This window comes from Podarcis raffonei, chromosome 5, assembly GCF_027172205.1.
Source record: "Podarcis raffonei isolate rPodRaf1 chromosome 5, rPodRaf1.pri, whole genome shotgun sequence".
NCBI classification, from domain to species: domain Eukaryota; kingdom Metazoa; phylum Chordata; class Lepidosauria; order Squamata; family Lacertidae; genus Podarcis; species Podarcis raffonei.
The window spans coordinates 5,837,641-5,856,079 of NC_070606.1; the positions used below are offsets into that span (position 1 = coordinate 5,837,641).

General features: G+C 43.7%; 1 protein-coding gene across 2 annotated transcripts in view; it reads right to left on the reverse strand.

The window, feature by feature from the left end:
- Positions 1-331: 331 nt before the first annotated feature.
- Positions 332-18,439, reverse strand: part of SEMA3A (semaphorin 3A) — a 190,362-nt gene continuing 172,254 nt past the window's right edge. For both annotated transcript variants that reach the window (XM_053387699.1, XM_053387697.1), the window contains 4 exons: positions 15,191-15,348; positions 11,102-11,169; positions 4,525-4,667; positions 332-1,941 (listed from right to left, as the gene is read on the reverse strand). In XM_053387699.1, coding sequence (XP_053243674.1) covers positions 1,486-1,941; positions 4,525-4,667; positions 11,102-11,169; positions 15,191-15,348 — 825 coding nt within the window. In that variant the 3' untranslated portion in view covers positions 332-1,485. The remainder of the gene's footprint in view (positions 1,942-4,524; positions 4,668-11,101; positions 11,170-15,190; positions 15,349-18,439) is intronic.

Sequence of the window (18,439 nt, forward strand, 5' to 3'; positions counted from 1 at the left end):
AGCAGTTTTCATACCTTCTACTTTTGGGGCATTATTTTCACTGAATGCCCTGGAGGCTCTGTTGCGTCAAAGAGATTCTGGGGCATGTTCCAATTTGTGTTGTCCACACAACCACCTGGCCCAAGTCTGTTAGGCTTTATGCTTGCTTTCTGTGTCATACATACCCAATATTACCCAGGTGCAGCTCTTCTCATTGAGACACCCTAGACATCTCCAAAGAATTACAGGCACTGCCAGAATGCCATCTGAAAACCACGACATTGACTGTATGAGCAGGTCAGATGGATTCTGCATCTTACAGTGTTGAGTTTTCGCCATCCACATAATGAGGTCATGAGCAGAGGAGATATTTTAATGCTATTCACAGTCTTTTGAAATTAAAAATAAAATATACAGCTTAAGTCAACCAAGTTTCCCTTCATTGCTTCAATCCATTTCTGTTTGTATCAAAGTATTATACAAGCTGAAGTCTTTCATACTGAACAATCAGGGAGGAAAAAAAAGAAAATCTGTCCATGCAATACAGACTCTTTTGCCAGAAAAAAACTTGGTTTGGAAGGATAAATCAGGTTGGAAGTTACTCATCATAGAGAATGTCTGGCAAGGAGCTGAGTTTGCTGACTGTGTTGAACAAATGTTTGATAACAGACATTTAAAATTGAGCAACAGAAACCTTTGTTTTCCCTATTTAAAATAATTAAAAATTAGAATATTAGAATATTGTCAGACAAAAGCCTATTCTATTTCCTCCCCCACCCACCCACCAAGAGCTATCTTTGACTGCATATTGGTTGTGGTACATTTAAATAATTGTTTTAATAAAATACATCTTTAGGTCAAAGGTTAGGGGTGTCATCAGTAGTAGGTCAGAATGTTCCACTTGCTGCTGCTTCAGATAATTAATGGTTCATGGCGCTCCGACTTCAGTAAGCAATCAAGCACAGTATTGATTTCCTTCTTCCAGTACATATCTAAACAAGAGGACTTGTAGACCAGAAAAGGGGGGGGGGGACAAAAAACAGTCATGTGTACAACCACGTGGGAAGGTGTTCATCAGCTGGATAAAGGTCCATGCAAGTTTTTAGTTAAGTTCAGGAAAATTAGCATGGCTGATGAGAGCTGTTCTGCACCTCCCTCTTTTATTCTTTTTCAAAATGGCAGAATGGCAGGTGACACTTTTATACCTCAAGTCCAAAGGGGATTGCTGAGACAGCCTTGCTGCAGATCCCATGAAACAATAAGTTAGTTTCGGAACAAGCTTATGTCCCCAAAATGCTGGAGAGTAGAGGGTCAGTGGTTTGTGTTTTTTTAACAAACAAACTGGGTTCATTTCAAACAAGATGGAAATTGTTTGAGCCTCCTAGCTCTTTGTAAACATCCACATAAAATGCCATGGGGAAAGTTCACGTATATTGCATTTTTATTTCCAGTTATCTTGTCTATGCAAGTTTCTACTTGGATGAAGTTCCTAGAGGTAACTGTAGCTCAGACACTCCGGGGCGCCCTCTCAAATTCATGGGTCCTCCTATTCCTGCCTTTCTTGTTCTCTTGTAGATGCTTCCACTTGTTTGTGTTCACCTGGGCATTGGCGGGTCTCTGGCGCCGTTGTTTGCGGTCCCTTTTCCACACCTGCTCACAAAACTCATCCATGGTGTTGAGGTTGGGGTGGTTGATGAGCTGCATGAAGTCCCTGTACCAGACCTTCTGGCTTGGGGTCATGCTGTTAGAAGCTTCCTTGATCTTGGAGGTATCTCCCTCTTCCTCTTTATGAAGCAGCTCTTCCAGGTGCTCCGTGTCGATGATCTCCAGGGTCACCTTGAGGAGAGTTTGCATGAAGCCGTGCTCCACCGCGTGGCAGAAGTAAATGCCCGAGTCCTTCCGCTGCAAGCTCCGCAGCAGTAGACCTTGCTCTGTCCGGATCAGGCGATCATCTACTTTGATCTGTCAAGGAGGCAAAGAAAGGGGTCACTGTTCTCAATAGTCCTCTCCGGCTCTCTCACAAAGCCTCAACACTGTGTGCCAGCATCACGTAGCACACTTGGATAGCAGAGGACCAGGATTTGAAACTGTACTCAGCCATGAAGCTCACTGAACAAGACTTTAGGTGACTTAGCCTCAACTACCTAACAGAGGTGCTTTGATATAAAAACAGAATGCTACTCTAATATTTTTTGGAAGGGATTGGAATCCAAATATGATGAACATTATGCTCTCTGAAACTAGTCAAGAACTCGGTAAAACAACCAAGCATATTGTGAGGCTGTTTGCCCTGAAATGGAATTCCCAGCACACCTCGTTGTATGTTACAGTGTTCAGAAATGGAGAAAAAAATGTTACAGGGCAGGAAAAAAATGTTAGGATTTCAAATGGCTACAAAAATGAATCTATGGGAATCAGGGCAGTGAATGAGACCTGCATGCATGCAACTTCCCACTTCAAAAGTTTAATCGGAGCTTAGGAGATGTGGGGCAGGAGCTGGAGTTCTCCGGTCCAAATCTAGGTCTCTAAGTGAAACCATGTCTCCCTCTTCCCCACTGCCAATGAAGAAACAAAATAACTTTTCAGCCACGGCTTATGTAGTAATGGTACCTGGCCACAGATCATTTTGGGAGACAAGGACTAGTGAAGATACCTGCCTGCCATCTACTCTTTCTTTGCCAAAGGGTACTGTGTGTATGTGTGTGTGTGTACACATTTTAAATAATACATACACAGGCACATACACTAGCTGCAATCCTGTGTATGCTTACCTGAGAGTAAAGGTAAAGGTACCCCTGCCCGTACGGGCCAGTCTTGCCAGACTCTAGGGTTGTGCGCTCATCTCACTCTATAGGCCAGGAGCCAGCGCTGTCCGCAGACACTTCCTGGTCATGTGGCCAGCATGACAAGCTGCATCTGGCGAGCCAGAGCCGCACACGGAACGCCGTTTACCTTCCCGCTGGTAAGCGGTCCCTATTTATCTACTTGCACCCGGAGGTGCTTTCGAACTGCTAGGTTGGCAGGCTCTGGGACCGAACGACGGGAGCGCACCCCGCTGCGGGGATTCGAACCGCCGACCATGCGATCGGCAAGTCCTAGGCGCTGAGGTTTTACCCACAGCGTCACCCACGTCCCTACCTGAGAGTAAGTCCCACTTAACCCAGTAAGCCTGATTCTGAGTGAACATGTGAAGGATTGCACAAATGATAAAATCCACCAACTTTATCCATGTGGTTAAAGAAGGGCAAATGCCAGATGCTACTTCGTACCATGTCAGAGCATGCTCTATTCTTCCCACCACCCCCTTTTTTGGGGGGGGGACACACCCAACCCTCACATAATGAGCTTTTAGAAACTTAACTATACAAAACCTCTAGCTGTGAATAAAATATGTCCCTTGGATTCATAACATTTAACTGTCTCTTTCTTTCTTTCTTTCTTTCTTTCTTTCTTTCTTTCTTTCTTTCTTTCCTCTCCCCCACCCTCAGGTGGCGTCTAGCCAGCAGGGGAAAGGTTATTCTGTTAAAAATGAGGTGATGAAGTGGCCTTCCAGACTTGTAGGATGTCTACATTCCTACTAATCCCCCAGAGCACCTGGGGAAATGAAAAGCACAACCATATTATTATATAGGTAACTGTGCAAGGGCAGGAGCGGAGACACCGAACTCCTCACTTAACCATTTCCGTCTATAACGGCCAGGAAAGCTTTTTGTTTCCATGGGGATTACTTCAGAAGCTAAGCACCCTCATGCGGGTCTCAGGCCCTCTGTATTGCTGCTGCTGCAAGGTGCAAAGATGGCGCAGATTGAGGACACGGGAAAGGCATTGCTTTTTGCTCCTGAAGTGAAGATCATCATGGAAACAAAAAACAAATGACCGCCATGGAGGAATTTTAAGAGCTTACACTAACAATGGGTTTAGCACAGCAGCTGAGTCCCTGAGCTCAAGCTATTTACCTCATAAGGATGGGAGAGTCTGGCTCTCTAGACATCTTAAACCTGGTGCCCATCTAATCACTCTTCCTTATGAGGTAAATATTGGGCCTTGCGGCAGGGATATAGAAGCTGCCACCTCCCAAATGCCTCCACAGTCTCTCCTAAAACTGGCAGGTTTGGAAACAGCCCAATTTCTTTGGATGTTTCCACACTCAACTCTTCTGCTTTCTTAGGGGGGGAAAGTGAGCAAGAAGCAGGGTGGGGGGAGAAATAAAACTACAAACTTGTGCCTTGGTCATTTCAGACAGAAGATGGGGCCCCACAAAACTGAATTTTGCTTTATTTCTATTTATTTTTTAAAGGGCCCAGCAACATGTCAGGGAGGAAGCTAGGCTATAGCCTTTCTCCCTGACATCTCATCTATGTAGATGTGGGGTTTTTTTTTGGGGGGGAGGGGTGTTGTTGTTGTAGTAAGCAGGAACATTTTATCATGTGAGTCCTGCTGCTACAATCCTGAAGTGCCACAGCTGAGACCCATGGGTCCCAGATTCTTGAGAACTGGGCCAGAGAGATGGAACACGTCCTGGGATGCACTTTCAAGAGCCCATACCTCTTCCTTTCGGTCATCATTTTGCTTCTGGAATTGCCAATAGACCAGAGCACGCTGGGATTTGGGGCTGCATTCCAGGAACGTGCTGCTGTTCTCCACTCCATAGATGATCTTCTCTTCCAGCCCATGTCCACTTGGATTATCTGCAGGGAACAAGGAAGGAAAAGCAAGGACATCTGAATGTTACTAGAAGAACTGAACGTCAGGCCCTGGCTCGACTCTGCCCACCCAGGCTAGCCTGGGCAGGAAGGAGTAGAAAGGGCTTCCTGGTCCAGCTGAGACTTTCTTGACCAATGAAGACATCTGGTGCGTCCCTGGGCTGCAGCACAGTGGGACAGCTTGTCAGGCTCAAGCTCCTACGTTCAATCCCAGGCATCTCCAGGTAGGACTGAGAGAGACAGCCACCTCAAACCCTGGAAAGCCACTGCAGATCAGAGCAGGTGATACAGAGTGATATGGAACTGACAGTCTGACTCAGGATATGTACAGATTAGCGGTTCAAAACACAGCAACGCTGTTTCCCCGTCTACATGTCAAGTTGCATTAGCCTGCTGCTGGTGTGTACACCAGAGTGGGGATGTCTCCACCTGATGCACGTTACCTGCTTGGCTTCCCCACCCCTGCAACCTCCCCAGCTGTCACCTGTGCATGGACAGCGACTGTCTCAAACGTACACACCTTGGCTTAACGGAACATGGCTTGAGTTTCCCTTTCGGGTTGAAGCTGGTTTGAGGGAAACCACCTAGAACAATAGTATATCTCAATAAACGACAGGGAAATGTCATGTGTAGACCAAATCCTGAGCCAGCAGTGGGAGTAGACTGGAGCCAGGGGAAAAGACAACATGTGCACAGCCTCCAGGTCATGTGTCTTTCTGGTCTTGCCTCTTCTTCAGTCCTGACTCGCTCTTTGGGCCCAGCTATTGGCTTGTCACTGAGCTTCTGGTCCTGAGTCACCTCAGGCTGACATGGTCCAGCCCTGACCTTCCTGAATTTGTGTCCCAGAAGGGAGAGGGGAGGGAGTACATGATCCCAGAGGATATTTTAACTCATTTATGTATTACTAAACCATCAGGAATGACTGCACTAGTCCTAAGCATGCTCTTTTCTTAAATGGGAGTCAATTATATAGATAAAAAAAACCCCACATACTTGGGCATTAATTAATTATTATATGACAAAGATTTTTAAAAACAAATATATTAATTCATGGCACAAGTTGACTCACTTTATCCCTTAGCTTCATTTCATTGGCTTAAAAGATGAGATATTTTTTCAAATGGGTGAACAAGTTTTCAATAGTTTGGGTGTGGTGTCAGAAGATCTAATTGTGCCTCAAGAGGTCTATGATCTACTTCAACATAAAGCCATAAAATGTAAGGCTTTCAAAAATAAAATAAAACACCGAAGTGTGTTTAGGTTATATGGCACTGCAGTTTGCTGCTGCAGCTGTTAATGACCAGAAATCTTGTTTTTGTGGAAACATTATTCAATTAATCATTTCCTCTTGTAAGCCGTAATAATTTATGGAAACATAACAAGCCTAATAAACCAGACCTTGCGGACGAGTGAAAGAAAGTGAAATGAATTACTTCCTTTTTGTAACAACATTGTTTTCAAGTTATCCATCAATTTGCAAGAAACGTTGGCTTGCCTTTCGATTTATATGGCAGTTGCTTCTGCTTCAGCACCACAAAGGCATTAAGGTCTAAGATTTCAAGACTTCATTTTAACCGCCCCCCCTTTTTAAAATGGGATTTAAATTGCAATGGCCCAATAACTATTGGGAGCAAATACACAAGAAAGGATAAGCAAAAACAGAAAGGCTGTTTTACACCATGTGCTGTATGTTTTTCTACTTGCGAAATCGGTTGCCCAAGAAGCAGGACAATTTCCTCCTTACGCCAAAGCCTGAAAACTGCTTCCGAGTCCACAATACTAGCCCTCTTGGGCAAACATTTTGAAAAGGTGTTAATGTTCATTTCCCCTCTGCTCATGGCTCTTAGGCTGCCACAGAGGGCACATTGTTAGACGAGAGCCCAGGAAAATAAATGGATTACTCTAAAGTGTGTCATGGGATTGCTGAACATTTTTTGTGCTGCAATGGGCAACAGAGGCCTCAGCAATGCCCAAGAGGGTTTAGATCGCGCAAGGTTACTTTGATTAAGATTGGTGTTTTGGTGGTGGTGGTGGGTTTGCTTGAGGTTCAGAATCTTTACAGAACCCCATTTTTGTTTGTTTGTTCTAGAAATGAGGGATATGTGACTAAGAGCCTCTTGCAGTATAATCCATTGTCAAGTCTTGTTTGACTTCATGTTGGCTGTGCACTAATCTAGCAAACAAAAAAGCTGTTTGCTAAACTGTGGTGCCAAAAGGAAAAAAGCTGGCAGGCCAGTTGCTCTGATGTTGACACAGGAATCGTACATTAACAACATGCAGCCATCCAGACGCAAGTGTGTGGGTGGTGGGTGGGTGGGTGGGGGTGAATAAAATGAATTATTGCCACCCAGCTTGTAAAAATGAAATATCAAGTCATCAACAGACAACAAATCAATAAGAAATGAATTGTTCCGGTTTTCTTTTCTCTTTGGGTTGTGATAACTTGATTCCCAGCAAATAAATGGAATACTTCCTCAATAGGGGGTTGAGCAGAACGACTTTGAGTTTCATCTTAGAAATGGTTCTATTTGAGAAGCATTGTGTCAGGGGATTGGGAATGAACAGCAACATGGAAAACTTTGTTTCTAACGGCAGCAGAACAGAGTCTTATTGGGCTGTGTACACTCTACAACTTTAAAGCACATCCACAGCACATTCTCTTCCTCTAAGAATTATGGGCCCAATAGTTTGTTAAGGGTTGTGGATAAACTTTGTGGTGGATAAACTACAGTGACCAGATTTCTTTGAGTGGGTGGGAAATGTGCTTCAAATGTGCTTTAAAAATATTGTGTCTACACAAGAGCTGTCTGTCTGCCCATTCCTGTTTACTATGCATCCAGTGTGCTCCCTCTCGGTTTGGGAAGGGGTGTGTGCAAGACATTAGCCACAATCCATATCTGTGGTGACTCTTGAGAGTCCCATGGACTGCAAGAAGATCAAACCTCTTCATTCTGAAGGAAATCAGCCCTGAGTGCTCACTGGAAGGACAGATCCTGAAGCTGAGGCTCCAATACTTTGGCCACCTCATGAGAAGAGAAGACTCCTTGGAAAAGACCCTGATATTGGGAAAGATGGAGGGCACAAGGAGAAGGGGACGACAGAGGAAGAGATGGTTGGACAGTGTTCTCGAAGCTACTAACATGAGTTTGACCAAACTGCGGGAGGCAGTGGAAGACAGAAGTGCCTGGCGTGCTCTGCTCCATGGGGTCACGAAGAGTCAGACACGACTAAACAACAACAAAGAACATATCTATCTTGTATCTGTCTCACTTTTTTTCTATTGCCTGCACATGAAGGATTATCTAGTCAGACTCTATGTCTAGCATAAAACCAGGAATAGCGGCATCTCTCCAGTAGAGGGCAGTGCTGCATAAGATCAAAAGCTGTATTTTCCACTCCTGTACTGTACTGGAATGTGAATAACTGGCAAACTGGGGAAAATGGTTTATGTCCCATCCTGTGCGTGTCCTGGGAATTTTAAATCAATAACCATATACTTTATAGTGCTATTTAACTGCCCCAATACAAGCAAAATGAAGAGCGACAAGCAGCTATCAATCAACAACCCGAGTGAACCACTGTGGAACCAACACAAGCTTGCTGGTTGCTTTAACCAACTCACCCCAGTTAGGCTGCAACCCTCTAGCCTCACTTTCCTCAATGAATTCAGTGGACTTACTTGTGAGTAGGTGAGCACAGAACTGCATTGCATTTTATACGGCCTAGGACCCTCGTACCTACGGGACCGCCTCTCCTGGTATGTCCCACGGAGGACCTTAAGGTCCATAAATAGCAACACCCTAGAGGTCCCGGGCCCTAAGGAAGTCAGATTAGCCTCAACCAGAGGCAGGGCCTTTTCAACACTGGCCCCGGCCTGGTGGAACGCTCTGTCTCATGAGACCAGAGACCTGCGGGATCTGATTTCTTTCCACAGGGCCTGTAAGACAGAGTTGCTCCGCCTGGCCTTTGGCTTAGAATCAGTTTGATTCCCTCCCCCTTTTTCCTTTCTCCTCCTCTGAAGAGATTGCACCCTAATGTTTTAATTTGTATCTTAATCTTTTAAATTGTATTTTAATCAACTTGTTTTTATTATTGGTTGTTAGCCAACCTGAGCCCAGTCTTGGCTGGGGAGGGTGGGGCACAAATAAAAAGTATATTATTATTATTATTATTATTATTATTATTATTATTATTATTATTACATGGCTTGGTGCCAAGCAAGCTCGTTTCAGAGGGGATCATCTTCCTTGTAAGGTGGTAGACGAGGGCATTTCTTCCTCTAGAGGAAGGTCTGACTGCATCATTCAGTCCCCCACCCTTTGCAGATACGAAGGGTGCAAGTTCAACATGCATTGTAGAAGGCTGGCATCAACAGAGCCCACAGACATGCAATGCCAGGTGGGGCCACTGGTCTATGCAGCCCAGAAACACCCTCTCAGAAGAGCAGCATCACTCCAAGATTTCATGCCCAGATCTTTTCCATCCTTGCCTCCTTTTCACTGGAGTTGCCAAGAGTTGATCCTATGACCTTCCTTCTGCAGTCAAAGCACGTGGAGGAACTTTGCCACTTCCTACTTTTCTATCAGGCAGTAGGGCTCATTTTAAAGTCAGCGTTATGGCTGAACATAATGAACTGCTTAGAAATCGTTTCCTCGTCATGGGCTGCAAATCAGCCTAACTCCTTAATAATGCAGAAATCAGGCAGCTCTAAAGCAACATCCTGAGCAGTCAGGACGGCATTTTGGCCCCATGATAAAAATTCACAAAACATTTATGGAAATTATTAATACTCCAGCCATAAAAAGGTGAAAAACTCTGGCTTTGGGGCTACAATACCCTGGTTATACCACCTTAACAAAGTACAAGATTTTTGTACTATCGGCCTATAACTAAGGCAACTGAATAAAGCAGAGGCCCAGAACCAGCATGTTTACTTGGAAGTAAGTCCCACTGAATTCAGTGGGGCATGTTCCCAGATATGCATAGAATTGCAGCAACTGAATGGACCTACTCCTAAGTAAACATAAACCATTTCTCCACATTGTAATGCAACCCCATCCAGTTTGCATTTGTTAACCAAAAGATACGTACAAAATTGCATGTATTAGGGGAAATCATGCAGGGGGAAAAAAAGTTTATTAGTAAAACGAATGAGCAAAAATTTAGTAAGCTGTAAATTAGGGCACTTACATTTACTTACAGCGCAATAGTACTGGTAAGTGTGTCTATGTGTCTACTCAGAAGCAAATTCTTCATCTTCAATAGGAGTTATTCCTACATATGTATATCATAGAATCATATGATGACGGTCATCTAATCCAACCCCCTGCAGTGCAGCCATTGCAATCAAAGCACTGCAGCTTTAGGCTACAATTGTACACACATTTACTCAAGAGCAGGGCTTTTTCCCCCTAAAAAAATGTTTATGGGTACTCTCAGGGCCGGATCTAGGTTTGATGAGGCCCTAAGCTACTGAAAGTAACAGGGCCCTTTGTATGTCCAACTGTCCTTTGTCAACAGCAAATTGTCGCTGTTTTTTTGTGTTGACTATATGCTATATCAATCAATAGTTTTTATTGCATTAGCCGTGTGGCCATGGCATGATATACATAGAAATAACAACATAAAATGGGGGTGGGGAGGTAAAGGTGGATATCGTCCTGTGCAAATACTTACAGGGGGGGAAAAAAAGAGATAACAGAAGCGACAAGGGATTTAAAACATCGAGTGACCGATAATACAAAAACAAAAAGACAAAAAAAAAACCACTGCTGAGGGTGGAGGAGGATCGTTAAAGGGGTCCTTCAGCTCCTCGGAATTGTCCTAGCCCCATTGACCTTGTACAATAAAGCTACTTGGAACTTCGTTCGATTGTGCAGCGTATCGGCTGCAGCTGTGGTGTTAAAAAGAAGTTAGTATATATGCTATATGGTAGTTTATGGACCTAATAGGTATCTAAAGCCATTTGCCACTGTTGCTGTGTGTAGGTTTTATTTTATTTGTTTTTTATCTTATATTTTGGAAATGTACATCCAGTTGTTTTCCCCTTTAAATTTTTTTAGGGGCCCCCAAAAGAGTGGGGCCCTAAGCTATAACTTGTTTAGCTTATACATAAATCCGGCACCAGGTACTCTCATTTTGACTCAAGAAAATCACCATTTTATAGTTCAAATCGGGAAAAAATAAATACAGTAAATGGACAAAAGTACAAAGATTCACAAAATGTTTAGGGGTATGCGTCCCCCTGCGTACCCCCAGAAAAAAGCACTCCTTTTGAATTCAGTGGGCTAGACTTCCAAGTAAGCATACATTGGAGGCTGTTATGCTTGTTTTCCTAAAGAGGAATAGATTTGCTCTGGTTCCATTCCCGACCCTTTCCTTTGGCTGAGTAAGGATCACGTAATGATCAAGCGTCTTACCACGATGCTGTAAGTCAGAGCAGTGAGTCAGAGGATCACCATTTCGGATATCTTGTCGTCTAGTGCGTCTAAAGGAAACATATTAGAGAAACCAGTAAATCTCCATTGCATTAATTCACTGTATTTTTTAATATATATATAAAAGGGGGGGATACTTTAGAAGGGCAGTCTGACCCACAGAAACTGAATTGGTGGCTTAAAACAATTTGGGGAAGTTTCTCCTGCTGGAGGCCTCTGTCAGGAAAGCAAATGGGTCAACCAGACAACGCGAGGGATATTATTAGGTATATTCAGAGAGAGATGTCACCCAGAGATATGGATGCTTGAAGGAAATGATCCATTCCTTTTGTCAACAACAATCCAAACCACTTTCTGTCAGTGTTCGCATTCAGAAGTCAATAATTTCAACCCAAGTGAGCATTGTTGCTGCAGTAGCCAAGGCCCTGAGGGGTATTGATTTCAACTAAATTAAGTGTCTGAGATGCAGGCAGTTGGATTCAGGAGAGTTCGGTGTGCGCACCAGGGAGCCATGGCTTCCTTCAATCTAGAGTACGGCCATGTGCACACAATGCCATTAAAGCACATTCAAAACACATTCCTTCCCTCCAGTAATTCTGGGCGCTGCAGCCTTCCCCTCTCAGAGTTACACCTCCTAGCAACCTGTATCAAATGACAAGCACACAACTCTTTGAGGTAAATAAAGGTAAAGGTAAAGGTACCCCTGCCCGTACGGGCCAGTCTTGCCAGACTCTAGGGTTGTGCGCTCATCTCACTCTATAGGCCGGGGGCCAGCGCTGTCCGGAGACACTTCCGGGTCACGTGGCCAGCGTGACAAGCTGCATCTGGCAAGCCAGCGCAGCACACGGAACACCGTTTACCTTCCCGCTGGTAAGCGGTCCCTATTTATCTACTTGCACCTGGGGGTGCTTTCGAACTGCTAGGTTGGCAGGCGCTGGGACCGAGCGACGGGAGCACACCCCGCCATGGGGATTTGAACCGCCGACCTTTCGATCGGCAAGTCCTAGGCGCTGAGGCTTTAACCCACAGCGCCACCTGCGTCCCTTTTGAGATAAATAACACGCTTCAAATGCACTTTCAGTGTGTGGCATGTACGCAGGCCAATCTCAAATGCGGCATCTTCTCAGAGAAAGTGAGATCAGCCAAGATTTCTCTAACCCAGTTTCTTTAGATTATTTCATTTCCTCAGTGGTGATTCAGAGGTACCCAGGCTACAGGTAGCTAACATCTGGCCCAGGGAAGATCCACTCCCTCAAATGGTTACTCCCCCTTCTTGATAACCAAAACCCCACTGGTTTTTATGGCAACAAAATCTTTTAAAAATATTAAGTAGACACAGTGCAAATTAAACCTACTGATGACTGAGAAGGGGGCAATAACTGTCCTCTTCAGATGATCTGCATGGATCAACTGGGAGTTGGGGGGCTGTGAGCCTGTGTGGGACACCCATTTCTGGCAACACCTGCTACTGGAATGTGACCAAGGGAGGCTGCCAAAAAAAGGCTAAGCATCTCCATTCTAGACTGTTGCGTACATAAAGGTAAAGGTAAAGGGACCCCTGACCATTCGGTCCAGTCGTGACTGACTCTGGGGTTGCGGTGCTCATCTCGCTTTATTGGCCGAGGGAGCCGGCAGACAGCTTCCGGGTCATGTGGCCAGCAGGACTAAGCCACTTCTGGAGAACCAGAGCAGCGCACGGAAACACCGTTTACCTTCCTGCCGGAGCAGTACCTATTTATCTACTTGCACTTTGACGTGCTTTTGAACTTCTAGGTTGACAGGAGCAGGGACCGAGCAACGGGAGCTCACCCCGTCGCGGGGATTCGAACCGCCGACCTTCTGATCGGCAAGCCCCAGGCCCTGTGGTTTAACCACATGCCATATCTTTAAAGTATGCCTCAAGTGTCCTGGGAACTGTAGTTTGCCCCTTGGAGAGCTATAATTCCCAGCACCCTTAACAAATGGCACTTGCCAGGATTCTATGGGAGAGAAAAAATGCGCATAAAAGGTATGAGTTAATAGTTATTCAGTATGGCTTGGCCACCAGTTTGGTGATGCAGGACAATGAAGTACTGATAACTAGAGTCAGAATTTAAGTAAACCTCAGGTGCTTGGGTTAAAAAATCTAAAGCAATGCTTGCCACAGAATAGGATGAATTATATGTCTTGGTTAGAACATTAGGTTAAAAACCAGTTAGTGGCTTGAATCACTACCAAAATTATTATTACAACCCATAGCAACATGTCTTTAAGCAACACCAAACCACCTACTGGATCTCTCTTTCTTTGCTTTAATAATGTTTTGTACCTTTTCAAAAAGAAAATCTGTACTGTAGAAAGCAGAACCATGTCTGTGTTTGCTTTGTCCACTTCCTTTGTATCAAAACAGTAGTGGCAAAAAACTCCCTGTTCAACCCATGAAAAAGAGATGCTTTTGAGCAGAAGAAAGAACAGGGCAAACAAAGATGTTGTGAAGAGGCTGAACACTTCGCTTGGAGAAGAAAAGAAGCAGTGAAGGAATAAGAAGTCAGGCAAGTGGGTTGTGGGGGAGAGAAAGGAGGATTAGGTCTCTGAACAATGATGGAAGCTCATCACGGAAGCAGAAGTCAAGGAGCCAGGAAAAACCCTCACATTTTTCACCCCTGGCATCTGTTGTATTCAGTGAAGCTTCTTTGGATTTAGTCAAAATCTAAAAGATATATTAGATAAATCTAAAAGATATATTAGGCTGTATTCAGTATAAGTACTACTTAGACCCACTGAAATTCACAGACATGGCCAACTTAGGCCCATTGCTTTCAGTAGGTTTGCTGCTGAAACGTAGCTGAATACAACCCAGTGGCTTTTTACATCAGTGAGCTAGGGTTATACCCATGGATCTAGCCCCACGCACAAATATGGGGAAAATTTATACTAATTAGGAAACCTGCTAAAGTCATTTGTAGGCTCAATATGAACAGACAAACTGCAACAAAACATGTCTCTCTACTGACACATCAGGCACTGCAACCTCCCAATGGTTTGACTTCACCTCCAAAGGTGGACTTCTCCATTGTCTTTCAAGATAGATGGATGCCACCATGAATGGTGTGTTCAGGAATTTGCTTCAGCACAGGAAGGCTTTATCTCTGGAAGTTCTCACGGACGTGCATGAGGGGATTGATCCAATCTCCTCAGGTGCACAGACTCCTCTCCAGATAGTTGCATGCTTAGGTCTGAAGATGGTTTCTAAGTGAAAAGTCTGAGTGATCTGGAACCCTGACTAGACAGGGCTCCCAGGTGTCCAACAGAGCATGCTCAGAAACAGTCTTCAGACCTTTGCGCTAAACATGCAAAGACCAGAAGTGGAGCCTGCGCAGCCAGACTCATTGGCGCAAGACTTCAATGAGCACCCCTGCCTCCATTCCCAGGTGAAGCCTTCTTGTGTTCAGGTGAACACCTGAATGTGGCCACAGTCTAAGCCAGGAGTTCCCAAATTGTGGTGGTTCATAATGTGTCCAGGGATCAGTGGTTGAAGATGCACACTGAATATTTATATTGATTATTAATTCCATGTTCACTGTGTTGCTTATTTCTATGCATTCTTCTGCGGAATTCCTGTTGTAGCACAATAGAATATAAAAAATAAAAATGACAATTAAAAATAGAACTAAGAATCATACAGCACTTAGCACAGCACACTGCTACAATGGGCAGAAAAATCATGAAGCGATCTGCCATGGTTTTTTTTGGCAATTTTCATGTGGTCCGTAGGGGGAAAGTTTTGGAACCAAGGGTCTAAGCAGAACCCGGGTATCACTTGAAACCAGTAGTGGATGATGGGGCAGCAGCACTCACCTGATTGCTGGTCACAGGGCTAAGTGGTGGTCAGATGGAAAGCCTGACGGATTGGCTCCACCAGTGCATTTGCCTCATGCCATGCCACAGACACCCCACAGCAATGCAGGTGGCCGACAGTCAGGTGTGTGCTGCTGTCCCACCATGGTGCTCACTACTGCTTGAAAATGTCACTTAGGGAATCAGGTGAGAACCTTGATGGAGAAGTGGAAAGACACTCAAATCCAGCCTTACCTCTTAGCGGTGGGAAAGTAACGAGAGCACGAGGCACCATCCCAGGCGCAGTATGGGTCCCTAGCAAGGCAGCACTCTGCACATGCTTTGCCATACACATCACAGCGGTGCAAGGGAAGCTGTGAAACGCCAACAGCTGAGCCAATGTAGAGCTGTTGCTGTTTGTGGCAGGAGAGAGAGAGAGACATGGTAAGTAAGCCTGTTTCGTTCAAGAAGAATCTCCTTCATTTATCTCTCAGCACTTTTAGCACTTTCAACATGCCGCACAAGTTCTAAAATTCAGAGTCATTCGACTCTTGCTCCTTCTCTGTGTTAAGGATCAAATTGGTTAAGAAATTCCATTTGTGTGGATTCCAGTGTGGACCGACCTGTCTCACTCCTCCCGGACTAATGTGCGGACCACAAGTCTTGGTTCAAAATGTTTTAGGATAAAACATATTTAGAAATGCATCCATTAAGATAAAATTATTTCAATATGCGTTCTGCAACAAGATAGGTAATTACGACTGTATTTAAATATTCTTTAAAAAAATCAAATAGGATTTTGCATGCATTTTTTAAATAAAAAAAGGTAAGTTGCAGATAAATACGGAAACAGGGTGGAATGGATTTTTAGGAACAAATATATGCAAATTTGATACAGACCAGAATCCAACTATCTTTAAAAAGGAATCTCCCATAGGGAGAGTCATAATTTCCAGCTGTGCGTAAAGTGCTGCAAGGCCCTTTTTGAACATTACATCATGCAGCTGAACATGAGAATGTGGATTCCTGTACATATCAGCTCCCACTCCACATTTCCATAGTCCACACCTGCCTATCTGCCCATCCTCCCTTCCAGGTCAACTGAATCCTGGACACCATCTCCAGCCTGACAAATTAAGGTTCCTCCTGCACAGCAAGGCCCTTTGTTGTTGTACCTGAACTATCACAGAAATATCAAGCGTTTCATGAACTTGGTTCATTTGGAAGGTTAACTAACAAGAGTCTTCTGCCACCACCTGATTAAGCAGAAAAACCTGGAGAAAAACACGCTGCCTCGACTCTGGAGGTCTGCAACTGCCCCTCTGCTCCCACAGAGCAACTGCAGGCAAAAGTTCCTCTGTTTGCTTCAGTGGGGAGGGAGGCAGCCAAGGGATGAGTTTTGGGAGGCTGCTTTGATTGTTATCTTTTGCTCTGCACGGGACATAAAGTTCATCACGTCACTCCATGAAAAGCTCCAAGTTCACAAAGAACAATGCATTTAATATCTAAAGCTGGGAGTGCTCAAGATCAGGAATCAACACGCTCTCAAAAACGCCTCTAATTCAAAGATGCAATCAATGCCAGAAGCTTGTCATAGTGCATCACCTACGTATATTGTTTTTTCCCCCTCCTCCCTTCACTTGGGGCTACACCAACACTTTATAGGCTTCACTTTACGTGAATAACTTAGCTGGAGAAAACTTTTAATATTGTAAATTTGTTTTCCGAGGGATCAGGGAGAATTGTAATCCCTCCTGAATACATAAAGGGGCCTTTGATCGAGAAGTTGTGCTTAAATGCATGGTTCATTATACAGTGTAATCTGCTCCTTTAAAAAGAATGTACTTGTAAAAATAATCAAAAGCAGAGCGTTCTGGTACCATATGAACATATATATATATATAACTTGACAGCTTTGTTTTGAAAATAGTTTTCTCTATAATAGCACATTCTTTTAAATCTCCCCCTACCCCTTGTTGTTTTAGGTGATAAACTGTGCGAGGGAAGTGGCCCCAAACAAAATATTTCATGTCAAACTCATTCATTTTAGGCAAGTTTCCAGTACTCAATGGGGTTCCCAGCTGGACTGCCCAGAATTCTGTCTATTGAGATGGCTTTACCCCCTTTTCATCGAAAGTTATATCAGTGGCTGATATGATACACATCTGTTTTCATATCTTTAAAAAGAATACCAAACATATGCAAGATTTGTTATAAATTTAGAAAAGTTACATAAATAGAACATGGGCTTGTGGTGTATCTGCAGCTTGCCTCAAGATGTTCCAGAAATCACACCAAAAAGGTTTCCAAACGCCTATTGAAGTCTGTCTCACAAGGGTACATAATTATAATGTATTTTTACTTTCATTTTGTTTTGGTAATGTGTATGAAATTTGGGAAATTCGTGGAAGGGAACCTGGGTCGACTTTAGAAAGAATGTCTTAAGAATGTGTATTGAGGTACAAGTGTTGATGTTGAAGTTTGGATAAGGTAAAATTGGTTTGTTTTAAAACGGACTAAATCAAAGGAAAATAAGGTTAGCAAAAATAAATTGAGGAAATGAATGAGAGAAAAAGTAAAATAATAATATGTTAAATTAAGCATAGAAATAGGTTAAAAATTATGGATAAGGATTTGCTGAATTAACAATTTGAATTGGAATACAAGAAAGGGGGGTATGAGGAGGTCAGGGAAATATGTTATTGAAAAATAGATTTTGTGAACTTGATGTGTTTTTAATTTTTTCTGCTTTTTGTTTTTCTTTTTTTTCTTTTTGACTTTATGTTTTTTTGTATTGTATTAAATTCGAAAATCTTAATAAATATATTTTTTTTAAAAAGTCTGTCTCACAAGTTTCATTTTTACAAAATGTGTCTGTTTCAGCCACCATTACTCTAGTTGTTGTAAGATGATCCTGTGCCCAAGCTTGATGCTCCTTATTTACGTTAGAGACTCAGTACAGCAGCAAAAGAAGCCTAATTCCGATATGTAATTCTACATTATAAAAACAGCCCTGTACAAAGTCAGACCAACAGTCCACAGGTGAGTCTGCTGGACTTCCCTGGAGATGCTGGGGATTTAACATTCAGAGCTAAGCTAATGGCCCTCCCTCATAGCCTTTGGCCAATAAGGCTCAATTTTAATGCAGCTTCATCTAATGGATAAGAAAACTCTCACATTTTCTCCCTATGGTGAGCAGCTTTAGGTAGGCCAGTCTTCCCATGGTGCAGAGGGTCTAAAGAAAGTGGCCTCACTCTGCATCTTCAGGCTGCTTCAAGGATGTAGGGTGGTGCAAGGCATAGCTGTCAACTTTCAGATTTGAAAATAAGGGATCAGCAGCCTCACCTGTCCTGGGGACAGTCTATGGGATATCTAACAATCCGGGGTAGCAGCAGGAAGCAGCGGGAAATGGCAATGGCATAAGGGAATTTCCCACAAAAAAAGGGAAGGTTGACAGCTATGGTGCAAGGTGCTAAAGTGTGCTATGGGAAGCAAGCCCTCTGG